General features: G+C 44.9%; 3 protein-coding genes across 3 annotated transcripts; 1 reads left to right on the top strand and 2 right to left on the bottom strand.

The window, feature by feature from the left end:
* Positions 1–8,291: 8,291 nt before the first annotated feature.
* On the bottom strand, positions 8,292–10,595 carry LOC123439454 (O-fucosyltransferase 30). Its single transcript, XM_045116166.1, has 2 exons — positions 10,079–10,595; positions 8,292–9,667 (listed from the first exon to the last, which is right to left on the bottom strand). Exons 1-2 carry the CDS (start codon positions 10,519–10,521, stop codon positions 8,602–8,604), a joined length of 1,509 nt encoding a protein of 502 aa, XP_044972101.1. The 5' UTR covers positions 10,522–10,595; the 3' UTR covers positions 8,292–8,601.
* A 105-nt stretch (positions 10,596–10,700) lies between these two features.
* LOC123439444 (hexose carrier protein HEX6-like) lies at positions 10,701–13,563 on the top strand. Its single transcript, XM_045116157.1, has 3 exons — positions 10,701–11,057; positions 11,495–11,814; positions 12,282–13,563. The coding sequence occupies exons 1-3, from the start codon at positions 10,919–10,921 to the stop codon at positions 13,377–13,379; spliced, it is 1,557 nt and encodes a 518-aa protein (XP_044972092.1). The 5' UTR covers positions 10,701–10,918; the 3' UTR covers positions 13,380–13,563.
* Positions 13,564–14,640: 1,077 nt separating this feature from the next.
* On the bottom strand, positions 14,641–18,012 carry LOC123439464 (transcription factor MYBS3). Its single transcript, XM_045116177.1, has 3 exons — positions 17,576–18,012; positions 15,658–15,866; positions 14,641–15,382 (listed from the first exon to the last, which is right to left on the bottom strand). Exons 1-3 carry the CDS (start codon positions 17,841–17,843, stop codon positions 14,915–14,917), a joined length of 945 nt encoding a protein of 314 aa, XP_044972112.1. The 5' UTR covers positions 17,844–18,012; the 3' UTR covers positions 14,641–14,914.
* Between the last annotated feature and the right edge of the window lie 5,103 nt (positions 18,013–23,115).

The raw sequence follows: 23,115 nt of genomic DNA, 5'->3' as shown, positions 1-23,115 counted from the left end.
AGAAACTAGGGGCAAACCTGCCAAGGGGGACACCAAATTAATTATCCCAATTATTTATCTTGAGAGCTCGTGATTGGGGCATGTGGGCATCATAGACTTAAGCCTCCCCCAAGCTTGATCGATACTTTTTCCTTCACGAGGCCAAAAAATATATATATAATTCCGATCACGATGAACTAGATGCATATGATAAAACTTCTAGGGGAATTCCAGCTTTAATCGATTCCAATCCCTTTTTCGAGCATCGTCTAATAGCCTATACTATATTAATGTATTTCCCTACAAAGATAAAGGGAATAACTTATTATTAACTCTATTCTCGAATAAACTTGCAAGCTTAAATAATTACACAAATTAAATCTATATATATCAGGTGCAAATCAGGATGAGTTGTTCAACCTCCTGCATAAGGATTAGCTAGCAATTTCACTAACATACCCGAAGGACTTCATAGTAAATATTTTCAGTATGTTTAGTAGGTTGAGGAGAGTTTTGACACTTATGGTTGAGGTGAAGACACTCCAAACAAACACCTCAAAGGATTATCCTCCATAGTAACAAGCAACAGTAAATTTCAGCATGTAGCAAAAATGTCCCGTACCAAATTCCACTTACCAATGACGCTTCACTCCCCAGCAACGACGCCATAGAAGAGTCTTAATGAACCACAAGTATAAGTGGTCAATCGTAATCCTTTTGATATGTAAGAGTGTTGAACCGAATGAGGAAAAGAAGGAAATGACAAGTGGTTTTTAGCAAGGTAATTCATGCAGGCACTAACAGTAGCAGTAATAGATAGTTTGATAGTAGCGCAATTCATAAAAAGTGACAAGTAACAATTATAACTAAGGTGCGGCAAGGTGTACGGTCCTTTTGTAGCAAATTACAAGCCTGAAAGTTCTCTTGTATAAAGTAAAGTGATCTCGAGGACACATGGGAATTGTTGTCTTAGTTGATTCACGTTTGATACTTTTATAATTTGATATGTGGGTGGACCGGTGCTAGGGTGTTGTTATTACTTGAACAAACAACATCTTATCATTACCCCCTCTCTCAAGCATCCACAACTACGAAAGAATAATTAACATAAATCTAACCCTAGCATGAAACATATGGATCCAAATCAGCCCCTTATGGAACAACACATAAACTAGGGTTTAAGCTTCTGTCGCTCTCGCAACCCATCAGCTACTTATTGCTCCACAATGCTTTCCCTTAGGCCCAAATATGGTGAAGTGTCATGTAGTCGACGTTCACATAACACCACTAAAGGAAGAGCAACATACACATCATCAAAATATCGAACGAATACCAACATCACATCATTGCTTATAACAAGACTTATCTCATGTCCTCAAGAAGGAAAGTAAATACTCACAAATTATCGTCATGTTCAAGATCAGAGGTATACTGAATATGCTTAAGGATCTTAACATATAATCTTCCACCAAGTAAACCAACTAGCATCAACTACAAGGTGTAATCAATAGTACTAGCAACCCCCAGGTACCAATCCGAGGTTTTGAGACAAAGATTGGATACAAGAGATGAACTCGGGTTTGTGATGAGATGGTGATCATGAATATGTTGATGGATATGGGTCCTCCCACGAAGGAGGAAGCGTTGGTGATGACGATGGCTTCCACTTCCCCCTCCCGAAGGGAGGTTTCCCAGGCGGAATCGCTCCACCGGAGAGCAAACGTGTTCCTGCCCAGGTTCCGCCTTGAGATGGTGGCCTTTAGTACCAAAATTAATCTTATGATTTTTGTTCTCATGTAAAATACGTCATATAGGAGAATATGGGCTCAAGAGGGCTGCCACAGGGCCCACAAGCTCGAGGGGTGCGCCCCGTGGTTTAGGGCACCCTCAGGCTTATGGCCAACTGCCAGTTCCCCTCCGATGATCCTTTTGCCAATAATTTTTATGTATTCCAAAATAATTCTCCATCAATTTTCAGCTCATTTGAAGTTCTAGAAAATATCCAACTCTTCTATAGCCCTTTACGGTCCAGAATTCTAGCTATCAGTAATTTCCCTCTTTGTATAAATATTGCAAAATAAGAGAGAGAAATTACAAGGATTGCATCATAAATTGAAATAATGACTGAAAACATAATAAATATAAATAGGAAAACATGATGCAAAATGGACGTATCGGCCCCTCTTGTGGAAGCCCCACAAGGGAAGTCATCATCGTCTCCACTTGTAGAAGATGCTTTGGGAGATCATGCACATATCCAAGAACAAGATCAAGTCCCTTATGTTCCCGAGAAAGATCTAGGACAAGCTCAACCAAATGGCGATGAACCAAATATTGAGGTCCAATATGAAGCTCAAGGTCAAGATCAAGATCAACCTCAAGTGTATCACATCGACCCTCAACCTTGTGCACAAGAACAGGAGGATGTGAAAAGAAGGGTGTCTTTGAGACTCAAATGTGCTCAAGGTCAAGCGCCTTCTACAAGTTCAACACCCAATGATGAAGCGCTTGCTCTCAAGATCAAAAGGTGGACGCCAATTTAAAGCATCTTAAACATCTCACTGGGAACATTTATGGAAGCATAAAGAAGGGGGTAACTACTCGTAGACGTGTTGCAAACTTTTGTGAACATCACTCGTTTGTCTCTTGTGTTGAAATTCTTAAGGTGGAAGATACTCTTGACGACTTGGATGGGGTAAATGTTATGCATGAACAACTCAACAACTTCACCCACAACAAACTATGGATTCTAGACAAGAAGCCGCAAGAACATTCATAATGTCATCAGAACCAAGTGGATTTTTAAGAACAAGGAAGATGAACATGGACAAGTTGCAAGGAATAAGGCAAGGTTGGTGGCACAAGGTTTCACTCAAGTTGAAGGTTTGGACTTTGGTGAAACCTTTGCACCTATTTCCGTCTTGAGTCCATTCATATTTTGCTTGCATATACCTCTCATCATAATTTCAAGTTATATCAAATGGATGTGAAGAGTACATTTCTTAATGGTCCTCTTAAAGAGTTAGTGTACATCAAACAACCTCCCGGTTTCGAAGATCCCGATCACCCCTCTCATGACTATGAACTCCATAAGGATCTCTATGGACTCAAACAAGCACCTCGTGCTTGGTATGATCACCCTACAACGTTCCTAGGTGAGAGGGGGTTTCAGATCGGGTTAATAGACTACACTCTCTTCATGAAGAGGGTAAAAGTAAAACTGTATGTGTGCCAAATTTATGTTGATGGTATTATATTTGGTTCCACTAAGCATGTTATGGATTTTGAGTTTGAGAATCTTACGACTAAGGAATTTGCGATGAGCATGATGGGAGAGTTGAAGTTCTTCCTCGGATTTCAAGTGAAGAAATTGAGAAGAGGAACCTTCATCAACCAATCTTTGTACATTCAAGACATGCTCAAGAAATTCAAAATGCTAGATGTCAAGCCCAAGAAGACACCCATGCCAACAAATGGTCAACTTAATCTTGATCCCAATGGTAAAGCCGTGGATCAGAAGGTATACCGCTCCATGATCAGTTATTTGCTTTACCTTTGTGCATATAGACCGGATATTATGTTGAGTGTGTGCATGTGTGCAAGATTTCAATCCTCTACCGAAGAGAGCCATTATATGGCGGTGAAAACAATTCTTCGATATTTGGTTTATACCCCAAACTTGGGCCTTTGGTATCCCAAAGGATCATCATTCAAGTTAATGGGATATTCTGATTCGGATTGGACCGGACACAGGGTAGATTGCAAATCCACATCCGGCTCTTGTCAGTTTCTTGGAAGGTCCTGGGTAAGTTGGTCATCAAAGAAGCAAAATTGTGTGTCCCTTTGAACCGCCGAAGCCGAGTACATTGCCACCGGGAGTTATTGTGCATGATTATTATGGATGAGGCAAACTTTGATGGATTATGGTGCCAAATGTGAAAAAGTGCCACTTTTGTGTGACAATGAAAGTGCAATCAATATTGCCGGCAATCATGTGCAACACAACCGAACCAAGCATATTGATATTCGTCATCATTTCATTCAGGATCATGTGGCAAGAAAGGACATTGAGCTATTTCACGTTAACACTGAGATTCAACTTGCAGATATTTTCACCAAGCCACTTGATGAAGCAATATTCCGCGAGGTAAGGCATGAGCTAAATATCGTGGATTTTAGTAACTTGGTTTGAGGCCCTTGCATGCACACACATACTCAACTAGTATCTTGTTTTAGATGTAGGCACGTATGTAGGGGGAGCTAGCTCAACTCATGAGCTATCTTATCCTACTAGTGCATAAATTCAACAAAATCTTTCACATTCACCATTTTTAGATGGCACTTGTGCTTCAAAGATGAGTATTGGTCTTGGTACCAAGGTTCATATCTTCACGGTGCCATGCATGGTGGCTATGGCCACTGCCCTCTCTTTGAGGTTGGATCTTCATTTGCCTTTTAATTGGGTATATTAGACCTTGTGTTCGATTTCGTGTTGATGTGTGCATTTTGATTTCCATATAGTGCAAGTGCATCTCATACCCCTTTCTAGGAGAATTTGATTTCTTCGTACGACGTTCTCCGGAGTGAGACGGAAATTCATCAGGAGTTGTGTTAAGGACATCCAGTCTTGCCTCGGAGTGTCTTGCCTATCAAAATCTCATGGATACCCTGTGTGCACGGGCATGTACCGTGCACATGGGGACCCCATGTCCATGGGTCGCATATCGTGCACACGGGACCCCGTCCGCATGGACTAAGTTCGCCCCGTGCGCATGGGGTAAGCGGTTCCTGGTCCGCAAGAGGTGGGTGGGGGGTTAGGGTTAATTCCCACCCATTTGTATGCCCTGTATGTGTCATGCCTGGGTACTCAGCTAGTTCCAAGAGAGACTTTCTGTACACCCCGTGTGCATTGGATCTTTTGACCCCATGCACACGGGGCATCCAATAACTCTCTGAGTATCCCGTGTGCATGGGGTACCTCGAAACTCCATGAGTGCCCCATACCCACGGGGTCTTTTGACCCCCGTGGGCACGGGGTGGTGGTTTAGTCTTTGAGTACCCCATGCGCACGTGGCTGACTTAATTAGCCCGTGCGCACGAGGTCAAACGGGCAGAAAAACACTACCAGCCAATAACACTATAAAAGGCCCCCTTCTTCTTCCTTCATCCCTAACCCTAATGTCTTGTTGAGCTCCTCCATTGCTATACCTCATTTTGCTCAATACTCCCAATCCCTCCACCCAAACTTGTTGATACTTTGTGGATTGGGAGAGCAAGACCCGATCTACACTTTGACCAAACTAAATTCATGTTCCCCACAACATTCATTCACCATTGACTTGTTACTCTTGGATCTTGGGCTCCTAGGTAGTTGGAGGTTCCTCCGAAAGTTTCCTTCCTTGTGGTGTGCTCCGAAGAAATTTGTAAAGGTGTGATGGTTGCCTTCAAGACCAACCCCGAGTGATTCGAGGCTCATCCGTTGGGGGTGACTCAAAAGAGATACAGTGAGCCTTCCGTGGCGTTCCGCAAGCTTTGGCTCTGGCACCGATCTAAACGGGGATTAGCTCTTCCCCAAGGAAGAGTGAACTTCGGGATAAAATGTGCGTCCTCATCTCACTTGTGGTTAATATTTTCCCGCACTTTACCTTGCTTTGTATGCTAGTTGGCTTGCTAATTATCTTTATGTCTAGCATATTTAGTACTACTTATGTTTGTCATACGGGGAACGCTACGCGTCCGCCGGATGATTTTTAAAAATTATCCGTCACCTAGCTAGCCGTCGGATGCCGATCTAACGCCCCGCATCCGTGCCGCATGGTCAGTAGTTATTTCCTGAAACGACGCTCGAGTTGCGGAAACTTTCGCTTTGTTGCAAGAAATAAACTTTGGATCCGTTAATTCCTGAAACAAAGGTCGAGTTTCAGAAACAATTTTCTTGTTGCGGAATTATTTTTTCTTCGTCTTTCTGTAACATAGGTATTTTTACGGAAGAATTTTTTGCAACAACAGTCGAGTTTCAGGAATTTTTGCAACGAAAGTCACGTTGCAGCCGAGATCCATGCTCAACGGAGAGTCGGCCGCGCGAGCAGGGACGCATCTCCAGCGAGGCAGAGAAACTCCCTGGCGGCGGGAGTTCGCCGGCGTACGTGTCGCACACCTCCTCGTTCGCCGCGCCAGGTGGGGATCCGGCGATTCGGCGAGGTGGGGATCCGACGAGGGGCTGAATCTCGTCGGCGAGGTGGGGATCCGGCGAGCTGGCGAGGACCGACGGCGGCGGCGGTTCGCCGGACTCCGGCAGGCTCGTCCCCGGTAGCAGAGGAGCCACGACGAGGAACCTGGAGTGCTCCAGCTTCAGCCCCCGTTCCTGAAACAACGCTCCAGTTTCTGAAACAACGAGCCAGTTTCGGGAAATGGTTCGTGATCGAGGCAAGATCTAACGGACGAGTGGGCGGCGGATGGATCAACCGGATCAGCCGGTGGGATGTAATCTTTTCCCTTCTCATATAGGTTGTGTTCACCTAGTTGCCTATCTAGTGAACCCTATTTATCCGCTTATCCCTAAAATTGACAAACAAGATTAAAATTTGTAGTCTCCTATTCACCCCCTCTAGTCGATTGTATCGATGCTTTCAGTAACGAGTTTAAGCCCAAGATAAACGAGTTTTTTCTTTATCCCAATCTTATTTAAATCGGGTTTGAGCTTAATAAATCCAAAGCCAAGTGAGTAGGTTGTCTTCGTGAAAACTAGGTGGTACAAATAGGTGCATAGATTGTCACCCGCTTAACTAGAAATTATGCATCTTTAATTATTGTTTGCTACTATAATTAAAGTTTTGTTCAAGCATCCTACTAAAGGAAATATTGAACACCCCATTGTTTCATCATGGTCCACTTCCTCCATGGCTTGCTTCCTAGTACTTCATTTTTATTATTCTTTTCCCCAAACAAACACATTTCTCTCTCTCCATGGATACTCTCTGTTTTTCTATGTCCCCCACTTCGAGCCACACAAACAAGCTCTCTTCCTCCCTTCCTTTCCCCTTACCCCCTCATTCTCTCTCTACCCTTCCACCGCGTCCTCCCTAGTCCATACACCTTGGACGACCTCAAACTCCAAAGAGGAACACACCGTCATCTGATAAGCTATATTTGTAAGGGCCTCACTACTTCCTCAGCTTTCTCTTGATGCAATCATGGATGTGAACACCAACGACCTCATGAGCCCCGGCAAGCCTCCATGGGCGATTAGCACAAGGAGCCCCTCATCAACGTCGACAAGGAGGGGCTCCGACATCAGGATTCATACTTTCACTGGCGAGCTCTTATGCCCCCTCGCCTTCTATAGATGTGGACACTGATGCACTAACAAGCATGTTTAACATCTTAAAATAAGAAAGGTAATGGGACCACTTTTCAAGACGTTTATAGAACTTTATTGCAATATTTTGTCCCTGGAATATGTTAGCTTGTGATGTGCAAGACAAGGCAACACATATTGTAACACTTCAATTTTAATGCAATTTTAATGCAACATTGTATTTTTCAAAGATCGTTGCATGTTGCGTGGAGGTTTCTTTTAATTACTTTGCTAAAGTATATTTGATGTTGCACTTGGTTGTTGTATAATATTTATTCACAAAGCTTATTAAAATTATAGCCGTATGCGCGTCTTAAATGTTGCACCAGAGTATCCATTGTTGTTGTCGTAATGCTTTGGGATTTTTGCATCCTTAGTGTGGTAAAGGAGGCAATATGCGAGTAATTGGTGATATGGAGGAGAGGAAGATGGTATATTAAGGTTCAGACGGATGGCAAGGGCACATCTAAAAAAGTGCAAATTAGCAATTGCAGAGTGAGATGGGATCGACCATGCGGAATTAGCAATGTGTAAGGCCTTGTTCGGTTGCATAGGGTTTGAGGGGGTTGAAGGGAATTGTGAGGGATTAAATCCCCTGTAAGTCAAATTCCTTCCCAATTCCCTTCAAACCTCTCCAATCCCCTTGTGAAAGGGATTAAACGAACAAGCCCTAAGGAAAGTGGGTCAGCGAAGGGAAATTTGTTTGATCAGACAGTTAAGCAGCCACCCGATCCTGCCGATCCGATGCCTGACCGCGTATACAAGTATTCACATTTAGATATGTATATGTCCAGAATATTCTTTATGGTGATCGATAGGAACCCAAGCCTACACAGATGAAGATCTTAGCAAAAAGAGGATCGAGATTAACTCATTTTCAAGAAAAGAAAAAACAAGTGTTGCGATTTGATCAACAGTCAAGATATACTAGTGTATGAAAATGTGAGACGGAGAATCAAAAGGTAGAAGTTTCTATTGATAGAAATAACTCACTAGCAAACGATCAATCTCTAGCTAAGCCAAGCTTCTGGGACTACCACAGCTTATTTATCACTGTAAGTTGTGCATTACAGTGCAGTTAGATATACACAAATAGTTAGAATTTTTCATTCATCTCCGTGAAATCTGTTTGATTCCAACAGTCGTTTCTCAGTCTAAAGTCTGCAATGATTCAGCTCTCTGTAGTGCAACAGCCCCCACTGAAATTAACTCGTTAAATAGCATCGGTTAGTTTTCTGGCAGCTTGCGCAAATGATGTAGTTCTCCTACAATTTGCAGACATTGTTCTTCCTCATTGTTTCTATGCTTCCTGCTATGGTTGATCCAACAGTCCCCACAAATCCAAGTGATGCACAGCTGCAAACAGATTCTTCGATATATAATAAAATTTCCGGCAGTTGAACTGAATCACAATCTTTGTTCGTGTTTCCTCTGATCTTTGGAAGGAATCCAGACCTTATGCCATGTTCAGCAGCCATAAGCTTCTCGGCAGTCTGTAGAACATCATTTTCCTTCAGGGTGTACAGTTGATATCTCACATCTTTTGCAATATCTGCGAGATAGGTTTTCGTCCAGTTTGCTGGGGGGAGATCAGTCATGAGGAAAATTTGAACAGGACCACTGTTCTTGTTTGTCTTCATTTCCACCTCAAGAGATTTCAGCTTCTCCTTAAGGGCAGAAAAGGTAGATTTCCAGTGATTCTTAAACTGGCCATCTAACAATCTTAGTTGTGCACAAAGAAAAGGCTCCTTAATCTTGCTCTTAGCAAGCTCCTTCCCCGCAGCCATGATCTCTGGGACAAAAGGAAGGAACTCAATTTTCTCAAGTAGATTCTGTAATCTATGATCCTTTGGTGATTCATGGATATCAAAATAAGACTCTGATCCCTTGTATGGTGCTGAAAAAAGTGTCCCAAAGGCCAACAAGGTAGCATCCTCAGCTTTATTACCAGGCCCTAAACTCTTGTATATATCTTTACGCCTCCTAACATATGATATCTTCTTCTTCCTTTTTAACTCTTCATCAGGTTGAAACGAATCCAGTGCTCTATCATTATTCTCCTGATATGTCCAGACTGTGGTTCTACAATCATCCTGAACAGGGTACACACAACCACTACTTTCACTGCCTTCTAAACCAGACAGCAAAGACCGGCATCTATCATAGTCACTTGGCAATGATCCACCGCCAGAAACAGCACAGCACAACCCAGCAAAGCAAGTTTTCCGCATATCTACACCGCACCATAATGAAACAAACACCCTGAAATCAATTGTCTTAACCAAAGGCTTCAGTGGGGACAGATCAACTATGTCACCCATCGAAACATACCTGAAACGTAAAAATTCAGAATGAAGACTTGATTCTCATGATGTTATTCCAAATCCATAATGAACATGGAAGCCCATTGTGAACACTGCAAGCTAGAAAAATTATATCATTATTGTGCTAATTAGTAGAGTGAGTACTCCGCAGTGTAAGTGTGTAACAACCACATTACATCTCTATATCCAGATTTCTCTTGGCAGCAATCTCACCGTACTGGAGTCTCCATCAATTAGGATCAGTGTGATTCCAAATCATGAAGATTGCCTAGCATTCTTACATTTTTGGTGTTTGCATTGTTAACATTCTAATGAAGCTTTAATACCTCGCAACATGATTGATTACTAAAGCCCATCATTCCAAAGAATCAGTAAACCGAGCAGACGCAACGCAGAGAAGGTGTGGTGTGGCCTTTACCTCTGCTCCCGGAGGAGCTGCATGGCGTGGTCCCAGACGGCGGCTCGGAGGTCGGAGGGTTCGGCGACCCTGAACTTTGGGCAGCTCCCGAGGGCGACGGCGTGGTGGTCGAGCACGGGGGGCACGACGAGGGTGCGGTTGAGCAGCGCGGCCGCAACCGCAGCGTTCCGCAGCTCGCCCACCTGGTTGCTGAACCCGCTGTGCGGTGCGTACCAGAGGAACCTCTCTCCCTGCAGCTCCGCGGAGCGCCCACACCTCGGGGTGCCGCCGTCACTGCCGGGCGCGGAGGCGGAGAAGGGGAGTAGGGAGCGGAGCAGGGAGGAGTAGGAGGAGGAGAGCAGGAGGGATGCCGGGAGGAGGAGGAACAAGACGGCCACAAGTAGCCGCACGTTCGACCGCGCGCTCCGCCTGCGCCACCGGCCGCGGCTCGCCGGCAGGTCCATCTCGCCGGCGGCCACCGGCAGATCGGATCTTACGGTTGCATCCGATACGAAGTGAGTAACTCTAATGGGTTAGAACTACAGAGTCCATGGGCTCAATTGGACAAGTTAAGCCCAATTTACTTGGGCCCACTGCTCATAGTATCATTTCCAGCCGCAACAAAATCAGAATACCTCCTCAAAAAAAAAAAGAATCCCAGAATCCACAGGGCCGTCGACGGGTGGGACCCCAGAGGTAGTCAAAGGTGTCAGTCAATCTCGCCGGCGACGTGCGGCCGTTTCTCCGCCGGTGGGCGCACGTCAGCAATCCATCCGCCGATAAATTTCTATATCCTCTTTCCCTCCCTCCCTCTCTCCCGCGACACGACACTCTGCCCTTGGACTAGGTGGGCAGGGAGTGATGGCGATAGGGGCGTTCGTGGACGCGCCGGCCGCCGGCTCCGGAGAGTACAGCGGCCGGGTGACGCCGTTCGTGGTGCTGACCTGCATCGTCGCCGGCAGCGGCGGCATCCTCTTCGGCTACGACCTCGGCATCTCCGGTCCGCCTATCTTCCTCACTCCTTTCTAGAGTAGATTGTTAACTCTTTTGGGCTCAACAGAAAGGAATATGAGAACTGAAAGTTGGAAGCTTGACTTGGAAGGAGTTAAAATGGCATTCATGGCTTACTTGCGGTGCATTCATGGCTTCCGTGCCTCGTGGTGGTGCAGATTTTCTCTTCCATTATTGGGACACAAAATCTGATGAGTTCAGGGTGCTTTCCTCTGTTCCATTTTCCTTCAGATCAAGATGATCTAGGTCTAGACTTTTTTGAGGGATTATAGAAAAAGAAAAAAAATGATGCGTTCCATCATTCCATTATTGGGCAATGGATTCGGTGAACATTACGCAATGAACTTAGTTCGACATATGCATTCCATTCCCATTCCCACCCCAAATTCCCTGAAACTGAATGCATGCGGTTCTGAAATCTTCTAGGCGGTGTCACCTCCATGGACTCATTTCTGAAGACGTTCTTCCCGGAGGTGTACCGCCGCAAGCAGGACAGCAATGTCAGCAACTACTGCCAGTTCGACAGCGAGCTCCTCACCGTCTTCACCTCCTCCCTCTATATCGCCGGCCTCATCGCGACGCTGTTCGCGTCGTCTGTCACGAGGAGGTTTGGCCGCCGTGCGTCCATGCTGATCGGTGGAACCGTCTTTATCGCCGGCTCGGCGTTCGGGGGAGCAGCCGTGAACGTGCCCATGCTTCTCCTCAACCGGATCCTGCTGGGAATAGGCCTGGGGTTCACTAACCAGGTAACTCTCTCTGCTGCAATTCAAGCTAATGATCTTTTAAGTCAGTGTGTAACATGTAGTTCAGGAGATTAAAAAAAACTGTAGCACAGTGAAATTTCTTCAGGCATTTGTAGATTTCTAATAGAAAGATCATCCTCCCGGACCCTGCATCAATCCACAAATCTTGTGCGGCTGTGTGGAGCTGTAGAAGCAGTGACACAAGGATTGTGTACAGACATAAGAATCCTGTATATGTAATTTGTCCCAACCTCCAAGTTGATGACAATAGATAGCTACATGCTTGCAATGACAATTTACATGTCTGTCTCCCAAATCCAAAGAATCATTGCATTGACTACCCAATAGGTCGTGTTATCTTGTAGCAAGTGCATATGATGTTTCAGAATAATATTTTACTTTCTCCAAAAAGGACATTGTGAAGTACACTAAATACCTTACTGTGGTTACTGTTAAATTTATTTTTTCAGTCGATCCCATTGTACCTGTCAGAAATGGCGCCACCCCAGTACCGCGGTGCGATCAACAATGGGTTCGAGCTCAGCATCAGCATCGGCATTCTCATTGCAAACATCCTCAACTACTGTGTGGTGAAACTCACGGCAGGATGGGGCTGGAGGATATCCCTATCCATGGCCGCAGTCCCTGCTGCATTCCTGACCATCGGTGCAATCTTCCTCCCTGAGACGCCAAGCTTCATAATCCAGCGGGACGGCGACACCGACAAGGCGAGAGCCCTGCTCCAGAAGCTGCGTGGAACCACCTCTGTGCAGAATGAGCTAGACGACCTGTTCTCTGCTAGCAACCTCTCAAGGGCAGCCATATATCCATTCAGAGACATATTCAAGAGGAAGTACAGGCCACAGCTCGCCATGGTGCTCCTGATCCCTTTCTTCAACCAGCTCACCGGGATCAATGTGATGAACTTCTATGCCCCGGTGATGTTCCGGACAATCGGTCTCAAGGAGAGCGCCTCCCTCCTGTCGTCGGTGGTCACGCGTCTCTGCGCGACATTTGCTAACATCGTAGCGATGTTGGTGGTCGACAGGTTTGGGCGCAGGAAGCTCTTCCTCGTAGGAGGGATCCAGATGATCTTGTCGCAGCTCGCTGTCGGCGCCATCCTAGCTGCAAAGTTCAAGGACTCTGGTTTGATGGATAAGGACTATGCTTTCCTTGTGTTGATCACCATGTGCGTGTTTGTGGCGGGCTTTGCATGGTCATGGGGACCACTCACGTTCCTCGTCCCGACTGAGATCTGCCCACTGGAGATCAGATCAGCAGGGCAGAGCATTGTGGTCGCCGTGGTCTTCTTGATGACGTTTGTGATCGGCCAGACGTTTCTGGCAGTCCTCTGCCGCATCGAGTCGGGGACGTTCTTCGTCTTTGCCGCGTGGATTTGCGTGATGACGCTAGTGGTCTACCTGTTCCTGCCAGAGACCAAGAAGCTTCCCATGGAGCAGATGGAGCAGGTCTGGAGGAGGCATTGGTTCTGGAAGAAGATTGTTGGGGAGGAAGATGATAAGGAAAAGGAGAAGCAAGAAAGGAAAACCCACTCGCCGAGCTCCTAGCGATTTCTGAATTTGAATGTATTCCATCAAACCTGCATGGAAAAACATAGTACAGGATTTTTAACTAGCAGAAGAGTTTGTAAGTATAATTACATCTAGTTGGGTTGCCTGACAGGCCTGCAGCTGCTGTTGCCAGTTCCTACATGTGGCCATTTCAAAGAGTGAGATTACTGATATGAAGTAACTTCAATTTCAGAGAAAAAAGATACTCCCTCCGTCCCAAAATTCTTGTCTTAGATGTTTTTAGATATGGATGCATTTAAATAGTAAAACGTGACTAGATACATCCATATCTACAAATTCAAGACAATAATTTTGAGACGGAGGGAGTATATGTGAACCGTCTCTCAGAGGGGCTGGATTGGATTGTCTGATTATGCATCATGACTTTTGCTAAAGATGTAGTAGAAGTGACAGGTCCTTGGATGGCCAAACAATGCATTCGTGCACGACCCAACAGCTTGGAAATATCTGAAAGGGACTGGCCACTAGCCACTACTGTCTGTCACCAACCACACTTGCAACACTTGGTGCATAATGGAGGTGAGTGCAAATGCAGAATCAGGATTGAGAGGTACAGTCCTATGGAATATTCCAGATAGAATATGTCCCGAAGGAGAATCCAATAATCCGTTTGTTCTTGCCACAAATACATTAAACCATACAGACACATGCCAACCAAATGAGAGTAAATCATGCAACACTCATTGGTAAAATTATAGCATGGCTTCTTTTCTTTTCTTTTTTTGAATGTTGGCAGTTAGTCTGCCAAATGCATTGATCAGAGGGGGAGTACAAAGGGAGCTACAATCGTAACACCAAAAACAAAGAAGAAAGAAAAGAAAGAGGCCAAGCTGGAGAGAAAATTGGAGAAAAGAACACTCAGCCCGGGTCAAAAGGAATGCTTGCTCCTGCTAAGTTCCAAAGATGGATCTCGTCTCTCACTCTGTCGATGAAGACCTCCTTTGATAAGGCCTCCTACTTGAAATTCCTTCTGTTTCTCTCCTTCCATACTTCCCATGAGACCAGGTGCATAAGTGATAACATGCCTTTTTTTGGTCTGATTGCGCTTGATCATAACATGATGCCATCCATCCACCTACATGAGAGGTGCACTTCCAGGTAGTTGGCTTCTTTCAACCATAAGATCTTGAGTGAGTGACTGGATAGCCATTTCCAGTATCCGGACAAAATCTGAAGACAGTGATTCATCATTCAGTAATGAACATTGCATAGAAATGAGCAGAGCTCACTTCAAAGGTCTAATAACTGACTGATATTTCTTTTTTCTTATATAAGAGTTGACAGTACAACCCTGGAGATCAGCACTAACATTAATGATTCTGTTAACATGCAGTAGGCATATCATGTGCCATACAAACAACAGATGCATCCATACATAACATAACTTACAGCACAGGGTACATTGGACAGACTACAGACCACAGTTAATCTTAAAAGGAAAAGAAAAGGAAAAGAGGCAAAGCTTATTTTTGCCAGGGCTCATCTAAGTGCAGTTTGTGTGCTGACAGGGCTCACGCCTGAGCCCTCGTTGGGAGATTTGCCTGGAAAGCCGATTGTCTATTTTGACCTCCTACCATTTTTAAGGAAAGAGAGGTAGATACTGTGTCTTGCTTGGGATCCCCTATGCTTAGCTTCGACATGCCCACCAGTTCATCAACATTGATTGGACTCTTTGAATGAACCGGAACAGGCTTCACAATCTCATGTGTCCCTTGTCCAAGATCATCTCCATCATTCTGATTTTGCCAGAAAGGGACTGAGAATTGCAAGAATGGTGAGAAATATGCTGGAACTAGCACCGGATAGCTCGGTTGCAAATTCTCTGGCATGATAGCAGAAGCTGAAGAACTCTCTGCAATGACAGAAGTATCTGACTCCATAGATTCTACCTCCTCCTCCTCCATGGGTGGAGGTAATGGTGGGTGATTTAATATTTGGGCCTCAGGTTCATGATTACCAGGAAGAGGTGGCAGGTCCGACTGTAAAATACACAAGATACCATTCAGTTCCGAATTATATACAAAGTGCAAACTAATATCTTCCAAATGAAATGTGAGATGGAAGTGCATGACTATCCATGCAACACCACAAAATCAATTCAAATAAAATAAAACTCTAGCTCAAGGAACTAAGGGAGTGATATGGTAACTACCACCACAGAAACGGGCAATCCCCTTGCCGAACTACGAAAACAGAGTCAGGCCACCTTATGCCATACAGGTGCAATAATCAATCATAAGATCGAGCAAGTTACCTCGTCAGGCACCAAATCAAAGAGGCTAGACCTTCTCTTCCTTCTGCTCATATTGGCTTGGCGTATAAAATATTTCTGAGCATGACTTGCTACTTGAGTAGGTGTTCTTGAGACCACAAAATTACGAGAGATTCCTCGCCAATCACCTTTTCCAAGTTTTTGCAATCCAAGCAAAAACCTCCGGTGTTCTTCTTCAGTCCAAGGAACCCCTGCCAAAAAGCCATCTTAATCAGGAACATGGCACATAAAACGTACCAGGGCACAGCCATGCAGTAAGGGCTTTAGCATCTCAAGCTATACAGAAACTGATAAACAGACAGATTATAAAGAGAACCGTGGGATAAAATAGTACACTATTATTATGTTGAATGAAACAATAAAGGAGTGTATTATCACCACATTAAAATTACCAAAAAAAAACTCTAGGGAACATGAAGCAAGAAGAAACTACTGAAGAGAAGTTGTAAACTCGCCACCACATCAGAGGAGCACTAAAAACATAAAATGTTCTTAAATGAAACAATGCAAGGAGTTTACATTCACCACATGAAAATACTCAAGAGAAGGGAAAAAAGTTCAACAAAAATAACATGCACAGAGACAAAATCACTCCAGCGAACTGAAGGTTTCTGTTCAGACTCCAAGATAATGGAAACTAAAAAAGTCTAAGCCAGACAATAAAAGGTGGTGCAACAAATGACATGTTTTTCTCCCCATGGACAAGCTATATAGCAGGTCAAGAAAACATCGCAGTCCAATTCTTTAACTCAACAGATAACAAGAAACATGCAAATGGCAACTCGATCTACATTATGTCATTACAGTCTATTGGTTATAATACCATATTGGAGAGCACCATAAATAAAAATATGTTTTGCTTTGAAGAATTTCCAGCTATTGCTTGACTTGACCAAGATACTAATCAGTAATCACTGGTTACTTCAGGGATTATGAGAAAAAACTAGCAGCAATAAAAATGAACGAAGGCAGTCAAACTTTGTCATGTGTACATCAAATATTTACTAGTACTCCCTCCGTTCCATAATTCTTGTCGTGGTTTTAGTTGAAGACCACTACAAGAATTATGGAATGGAGGAAGTATCGACTAATTAATCTTGACTAACATAATTCCTTGCAGAATGCAGTTGTGCAGATAATAAAATGCTTTATACAAATATTGATTGCGTCATAATGCAGTATCGTATTTATGCCAAAGGTAAGGCTTTAGGTTACGTGTTAGTTCGTCAGCTCAACGTCTAACGTGGCTCTATAAACGCTTACTGAAGCACAGAGCAAAGCCAAATTTATGATGATTCATCCAAGGAAAAGAAAGTGCTAGGCGTTAATTGTGCGGTTTGCCATGGCCCAGCGCTTAAGCGCACCTATCTCACCTAAGTGCGCTTAAGCGCACGCCTAGCACGACTAAGCGCTAGACGTTATGTTGTCGCCTAGCGCCTACGCGCGCTTTTTCCACTGGAATCACCTCTGATCGCCACTCTTGATAATCCGTAGTCGCTGCTAAACGAATCCAGAGCTAAGCTTCTAAAAACATCTGTCATAAGTCATGATCCAATCAAACGACATCGACGGTGTATACACCATCCTTGTACCCATTTAATATTGGGGGTTGATTGTTGGCTCAAGAATCAAGTTACGCAAGTCCACGGTGCTGGAAAACACCATTGCAGCGTCTCCCAAGTCCCAACTGGATTTTTGAAAGCTATATAATAGTACCATCTCAATCAAAAATCGCACAGGGCAGCGCACACACAAAAAAGGAAATATTCACCGACATGAAGAAACAATTGGAGCTGAGAGGATCTAATCTACTATGTGAGGTTTTGCGTGAGCTGAGGAACAGAGCCATAAAGTAGACGTCTTTAGAGGAGGGAGAGAGAGAGAGAGATTAGCAGGCCACCTTTCTTGCGCTCGCGGTTGGCGGATGATGATCCCTGCACGAAGTCGTCGGAGGCGTAGCCCTCCGCGGCGGCGTCGTGGCCGACGTCAGCGGGGGACGCGCCGCCGCCGCCGCTGGTGGATCCTCCGAGCAGGGAGAGGTTCCCCATGCTGGCGCTCTTGCGGATGGATCCATCGGTGAGGCGCACCCCGAAGATCTTGACCCCGCGGTTGGGGCACGTCCGCGAGTTGTGGCCGTTGTAGCTGCAGTGCGAGCACCGCCTCGTCATCCCCGGAGCCGCCAGCGCACCCGCCGGTGTAGCGCGCCGGAAGGGGAGAGGAGAGGTGGGCTGGGAGGAGAAGCGAAGTGTGGTGGCGGTGTGGTGGTGGTGGTGGTGAGAGCAGCGGAGAGGAGAGGAGAGGAGGGGATTGACTGTGGAGTGGTGATTGGTTGCGGTGGTCGGGGAAGGGAAGGGGGGAGGGAGGGAGCCCGGCGCGTGTGGCCGTCCACGTGGCGGATATTCCCGCGGGGATATTACGTGGGTGGGTGGGCAAGAGCGGCGGGCGAGAGGAGGATTGCGGGTCACGCCTTTTTCTTTCTTTGGACACGGTTGCTTGCGGTCGCCTCCTTTCGTTTTCGCCGTTGGATCGTCGGATCCCCTATTCCTGTTCGTCGACAGCGCGAGCAGCTAGCTAATTAATGCTTCCCTCCGGGTTTACAAATTACGACCACTCCTCGTAGTCTAAAAATTGGCTACAAAAGGATATACTCCCTTCGTTCCAAAATTCTTATCTTAAATTTATTTAGATATAAATGTATCTAGTCATGTTTTATATTAGTATCTATCTACATTCATTTCTAACAAACCTAAAACAAGAATTTTGGGACGGAGGAGTACTATTTATGACATGTAATTCATACTCCATTCGGTCTTAAAATAGATGTCTCAAACTTACTACAACTTTATATTAGAAATGGTACGGGGTTGAAATTTTTATTTTAGAACGGAAGGAGTAATTTATTAGTCAAACTTTGATCCAACTAAATCGAAACTTCGAGTGGGACTAATCACCCGGACAGGGGAGTACATGTACACAAGAGATAACTTAATTGTTGATACTACTGAGCCATCCCGTGTATCCGGTTCCTATCTAGCTACCTATCATCTTTGCAAACTTTATATTGCAACTCAAATGATTCTTTAAAGGGAAGGTCAGTAGCTATTATGGTTCATCAGCATGAAAGAACTATATTTCATGTTACAAGCAACGTTGTGGCTAGTTCTTGGGATAGACGAGAGGTGAGACGACTAAAATTGAATACTGATGGATCCGTTACGGAAGGTAGTGCAGTACGGACATGATAGTTAAGGACCACGAGGGTGCCATTATTTTTAGCTCCTACGGGTACCTCTTCACATGTATTGATATTTTGGAAGCTGCGTTATTAGCTATTTCTCAAGGTGTTAAGTTGGCATTACAATGGAGTAGTCTTCCTGTTGAGATTGAATCAGATTGTCCAGAGGCGATCACAATGATCAATGGTGGACAAGGAAACAAATCAAAGTATGCTTTTATTATTAGTGAGATCATTAGTAGTATGAGTGAGAGAGATTTTTGCATTACTCATATCCGTCGAAACTGTAATAGTGTTAGTCATTTCATGGCCAACTTTGATAGGTCGCAATGTCGTACCGCAGTTTTGCTAGGCTCTGGTCCAAATGAGGTCTTGAATATTGTTGAACGGGATTGTATCTCTTAAACTTTGAGTAATGCAAGAATTTATTTGAAAAAAATGGACAGAGGAGTGCATACTCACGAGTATTGTCTTTCTTTCATCTCGTCCCCTCTCTCACTTCGCATGTTCTTTCTACCACATCGAATATAGTACCATTTGTGTACTCTTCCTTGAGTTTGTAAAAGGTCTTGCTTTCTATTTAGACTTCGTCAGCTATAAAACATTTCGATTCTCGACCTAGTTTTGGCACCTTTGCTCGTGTTCTTAGAGCATTTACAGCCGGATCCCTCGTACCTATCTTACTTAAAAGCCCGACGGACCATCCGGTCATTGACCGGTCATAAATCGTGATCCGACCGGACCTTTCAAACAAACCTCAAACGTTCGGGTTGATCGACACTTGGGGCGAATATGAGGGAGTCCCGACATGGCCGAGCATGCCTCCATGACGGCCTCACGGCATGACCCCATTGCAAATTGCACCCAATTCATCCCGCAGAACAGCCGGATCCATTTGCTGATTTCCTCTCTTCTTCCCCCTCGCATCGTCTGTCTCGCAACTCCATCGTCGTTCGTAGCCTCTACCCCGCCAGCTTTGTCATAGGAGTCTTCTATCCCATCCTCGCCACGGAGGACATCGTCGTCAGCCCGGGAGACACCGCAGTACGTCTGGCAACTCTATGGTTGTGCCTTACAGTGAATGTGTTCAACACAATGTCTGCCCGGATTTTTTGATCAATTTTTTAAGGGGAACGATGAATTCCGATGCTTCGTCCAGCGAGGAGTAAACAAAAAAAATGATGCTGTCAAAATGCTACTTTCGAAAGCATTATGAGATCACGTTCGAGTAAGGCGTGACAAAAAAAACAATGATCTGAAAATGCTACTTTCGAAAGCATTTTGAAACACTGATTTTGTTTTTTTGCCACGCCTTACACAAATGTGATCTCATGATGAAAATTTGTAAGCACTTAGAACATTTGTCAAAGTTCATCATAAAAAATCAGAATTTTTTGAACCGTTTTTTTATTTTACCGTTAATGCGGGTGCATTTGAGCTTGAGTTCAAAAGGGTACTTTCTCATTTGTGTACTCTTTCTTGAGTTTGTACACGTCTTGCTTTCTATTTAGACTTCGTCAACTATAAGACTTTTTGATTCTTGAGCTAGTTTTGACACCTTTGCTCATGTTTTACAGCCGGACCCCTCATACCCGTCTGACATCCGAGCAAACAACCCGGTCACAAAATCACGAACCAACCAGACCCCTAAAACGGGCCTCAAACGTCTGGACTGACCGGCACCCCTCGTATGGGGCGGATATGGGGAGCCCGGGCACACCCGCCACATCGCCTCACGGGGTGACCCCATCGCAAATTACACCACATCCGCCCCGCAGAACAACCGGGTTCATTTTTTGTTTTCCTCTCTTCTTCCTCCTCTCGTCGTCTGTCTCGTAGCTCTGCCGCCACGCGCGCTTCGCTGTCGTTCGTAGCCTCTGCCTTGTCAACTCCGGCAGAGGAGTCTTCTGTCCCGTCCTTGCTGTGGAGGACGTCGTCGCCGGCCCGAAAGACACTGTGGTGCGTCCGACAACTCTCTGGTTGTGCCTTGCACTGAATGTATTCGACACAATGTCTGCCCCGATTTTTTTTGGTTAGTTTTTTAGGGGAAACAATGAATTCTTATGCTTCGTCCGGGGAGGGGTCTGGATTGACAGAGCTTGATCAATTGATTGGACATGAGTTCTTCGATTCATCAGATTTAGACGAAGAAGTGGACATAATCATGCTCATGACCATGCAAGAGGAAATGGCCCGGAAAGTGGAGCATATTCTCAATTTCAAGGGCTCAGTCAAAGGGGGGAGAGTTATCAATTGGGATATGGTATCCGGAGCAAAGCTATCACAGAAGCATTACTTTGCTCCGAACCGAACTTCCCGGGATGATCCATGGTTTCATCATCATTTTCCATGCAAAAACCATTGTTTTTGCGCATTGTAGAGGTGGTGGAGGCACACGATGACAACTTCAAGAGGACAAGGGATTGTTGCGGTAAACTCTCTTTCTCTGTCAAATAGAAGTGCATGTCTACTCTGAGAATGCTTGCACTTGGTATTGCGGTAGATGTCATTGGTGAGATGGTCATCATGGGGGAGAGCACATGTCTGAAGACTACTGTGAAGTTTGCCCGTGTTATGGTGGAGGTGTTTGGAGTAGAGTATCTGAGAGAACCAAAAGTGCAGGACAAAGATAAGTTGTTGGCTATTGGAGAGGCCAGAGGGTTTCCAGGAATTCTCAGATCAATTGATTGCATGCACTGACAGTGGAAGAACCGCCTCCAAAGGTTTGCAAGGAATGTATCAAGGTCACACCAAAGAGGCCACCATCATACTAGAAGCGGTGGCATCACATGACTTATGGATTTGGCATGCTTTTTTTTGGAATGTAGGATTCTCACAATGAATCAACGTGCTTCAATGATCTCCGGTGTTTAGGAGGCTTTGCAATGGGGATTCACCTTCGTGCAACTACACCTCAACTGCCGAGACTACAACATGGGATACTATCTTGCTGATGGCATATATCCTCAGTAGGTTGCATTTGTGAAGACCATATCCGAACCACACGGCAACAAACAAAAGCACTTCGCAACAATGCAGGAAGCAGCTAGGAAGGATGTGGAGAGGCGATTCGGAGTGCTGCAAGCACGATGGGGAATTGTCCGTGGGGCTGCACTGATGTGGGAACTAGAAACTTTGTGGCAGCTGATGACATGTTATGTTATTTTGCACAATATGATCGTCGAGGATGGGGGTGATGGTGTAGCTCAAACCAATGATTTTGAAGCACCTGGAGAACAAGTTGAAATCCCGGAAGATCAACATGCACTTCAGCTTACGAAATTTCTACACATGCATCAGAATCTTCAAGATCATCACGTGCGCGCGCAACTACTCAATGATCTGGTGGAGCACATGTTGACCAGCAATCGAAATCAAAGAGGGGATGATTGATTGTGCATGTCAAATAGATTGATGTAAATCCTATTTATGTTTGGTACCAACATTTATTATTTACGTGTGACATTAGTTGGTGTGATCGATATGCATGGTTTTGCATGTATTTGAGAGTCCGGATATGAGATATGTGGATGCATGGAACGATATATGAGGAGCCATCCGGACGCGTCCGCGGGCGTGCCCGTGGAAGTATAGGGGGCCGGATTTGACTAGTACGGTTGTAGATGCTCTTACCCTTTGGTGTCACTAGATGGTGTGTTTGCAACCACACTATATGAAAGTAAGAAAAAATAACTAATTACGTAGAGGCAGAAAATAAGCTAATAGAGCTAGCATAGCTGCCATCACTTTTTTTTACAAAAGAGCAGGGAATGTTGATTTTCATTGATGAAGAAGGATAAGTGGGTTGTGACTATTACATTGATTAGCACCAGCAACTAACTATAGAAACCGGCTAGAGATCACTCAAGGTGATAAAAAAACTTGGACATCATCTTAAGCCCCCCGTGCAGCTAACACCATTCCTCATCAAGTATCATGCTATGAACCTAGGTCACCGAACTTTATGTGGTGTTAAAAATCCTCGTGTTTTGCTCCTTCCATAGGCACAAGGTGAAGAGTAGACACGCAACCCTATAGGTGTGTTTGTTCACCTTTGGTAGCGGGCAGGTCCGTCTTTGAAAGCGATCTCGAGTCGTTGGCCTTCATGTTGATGTCTGCACAGGAAGGCCCCAAGGATCTCGCTTTTTCCCAAATCTGTGTCGAGAAGGTTCACGTGGCGATAAGCAGCCATCACTTTGTCATAT

This window comes from Hordeum vulgare, chromosome 1H, assembly GCF_904849725.1.
Source record: "Hordeum vulgare subsp. vulgare chromosome 1H, MorexV3_pseudomolecules_assembly, whole genome shotgun sequence".
Lineage (NCBI taxonomy): Eukaryota > Viridiplantae > Streptophyta > Magnoliopsida > Poales > Poaceae > Hordeum > Hordeum vulgare.
Note: the sequence above shows the minus strand (reverse complement) of the source record. Positions and strands in the feature narration are given on the sequence as shown.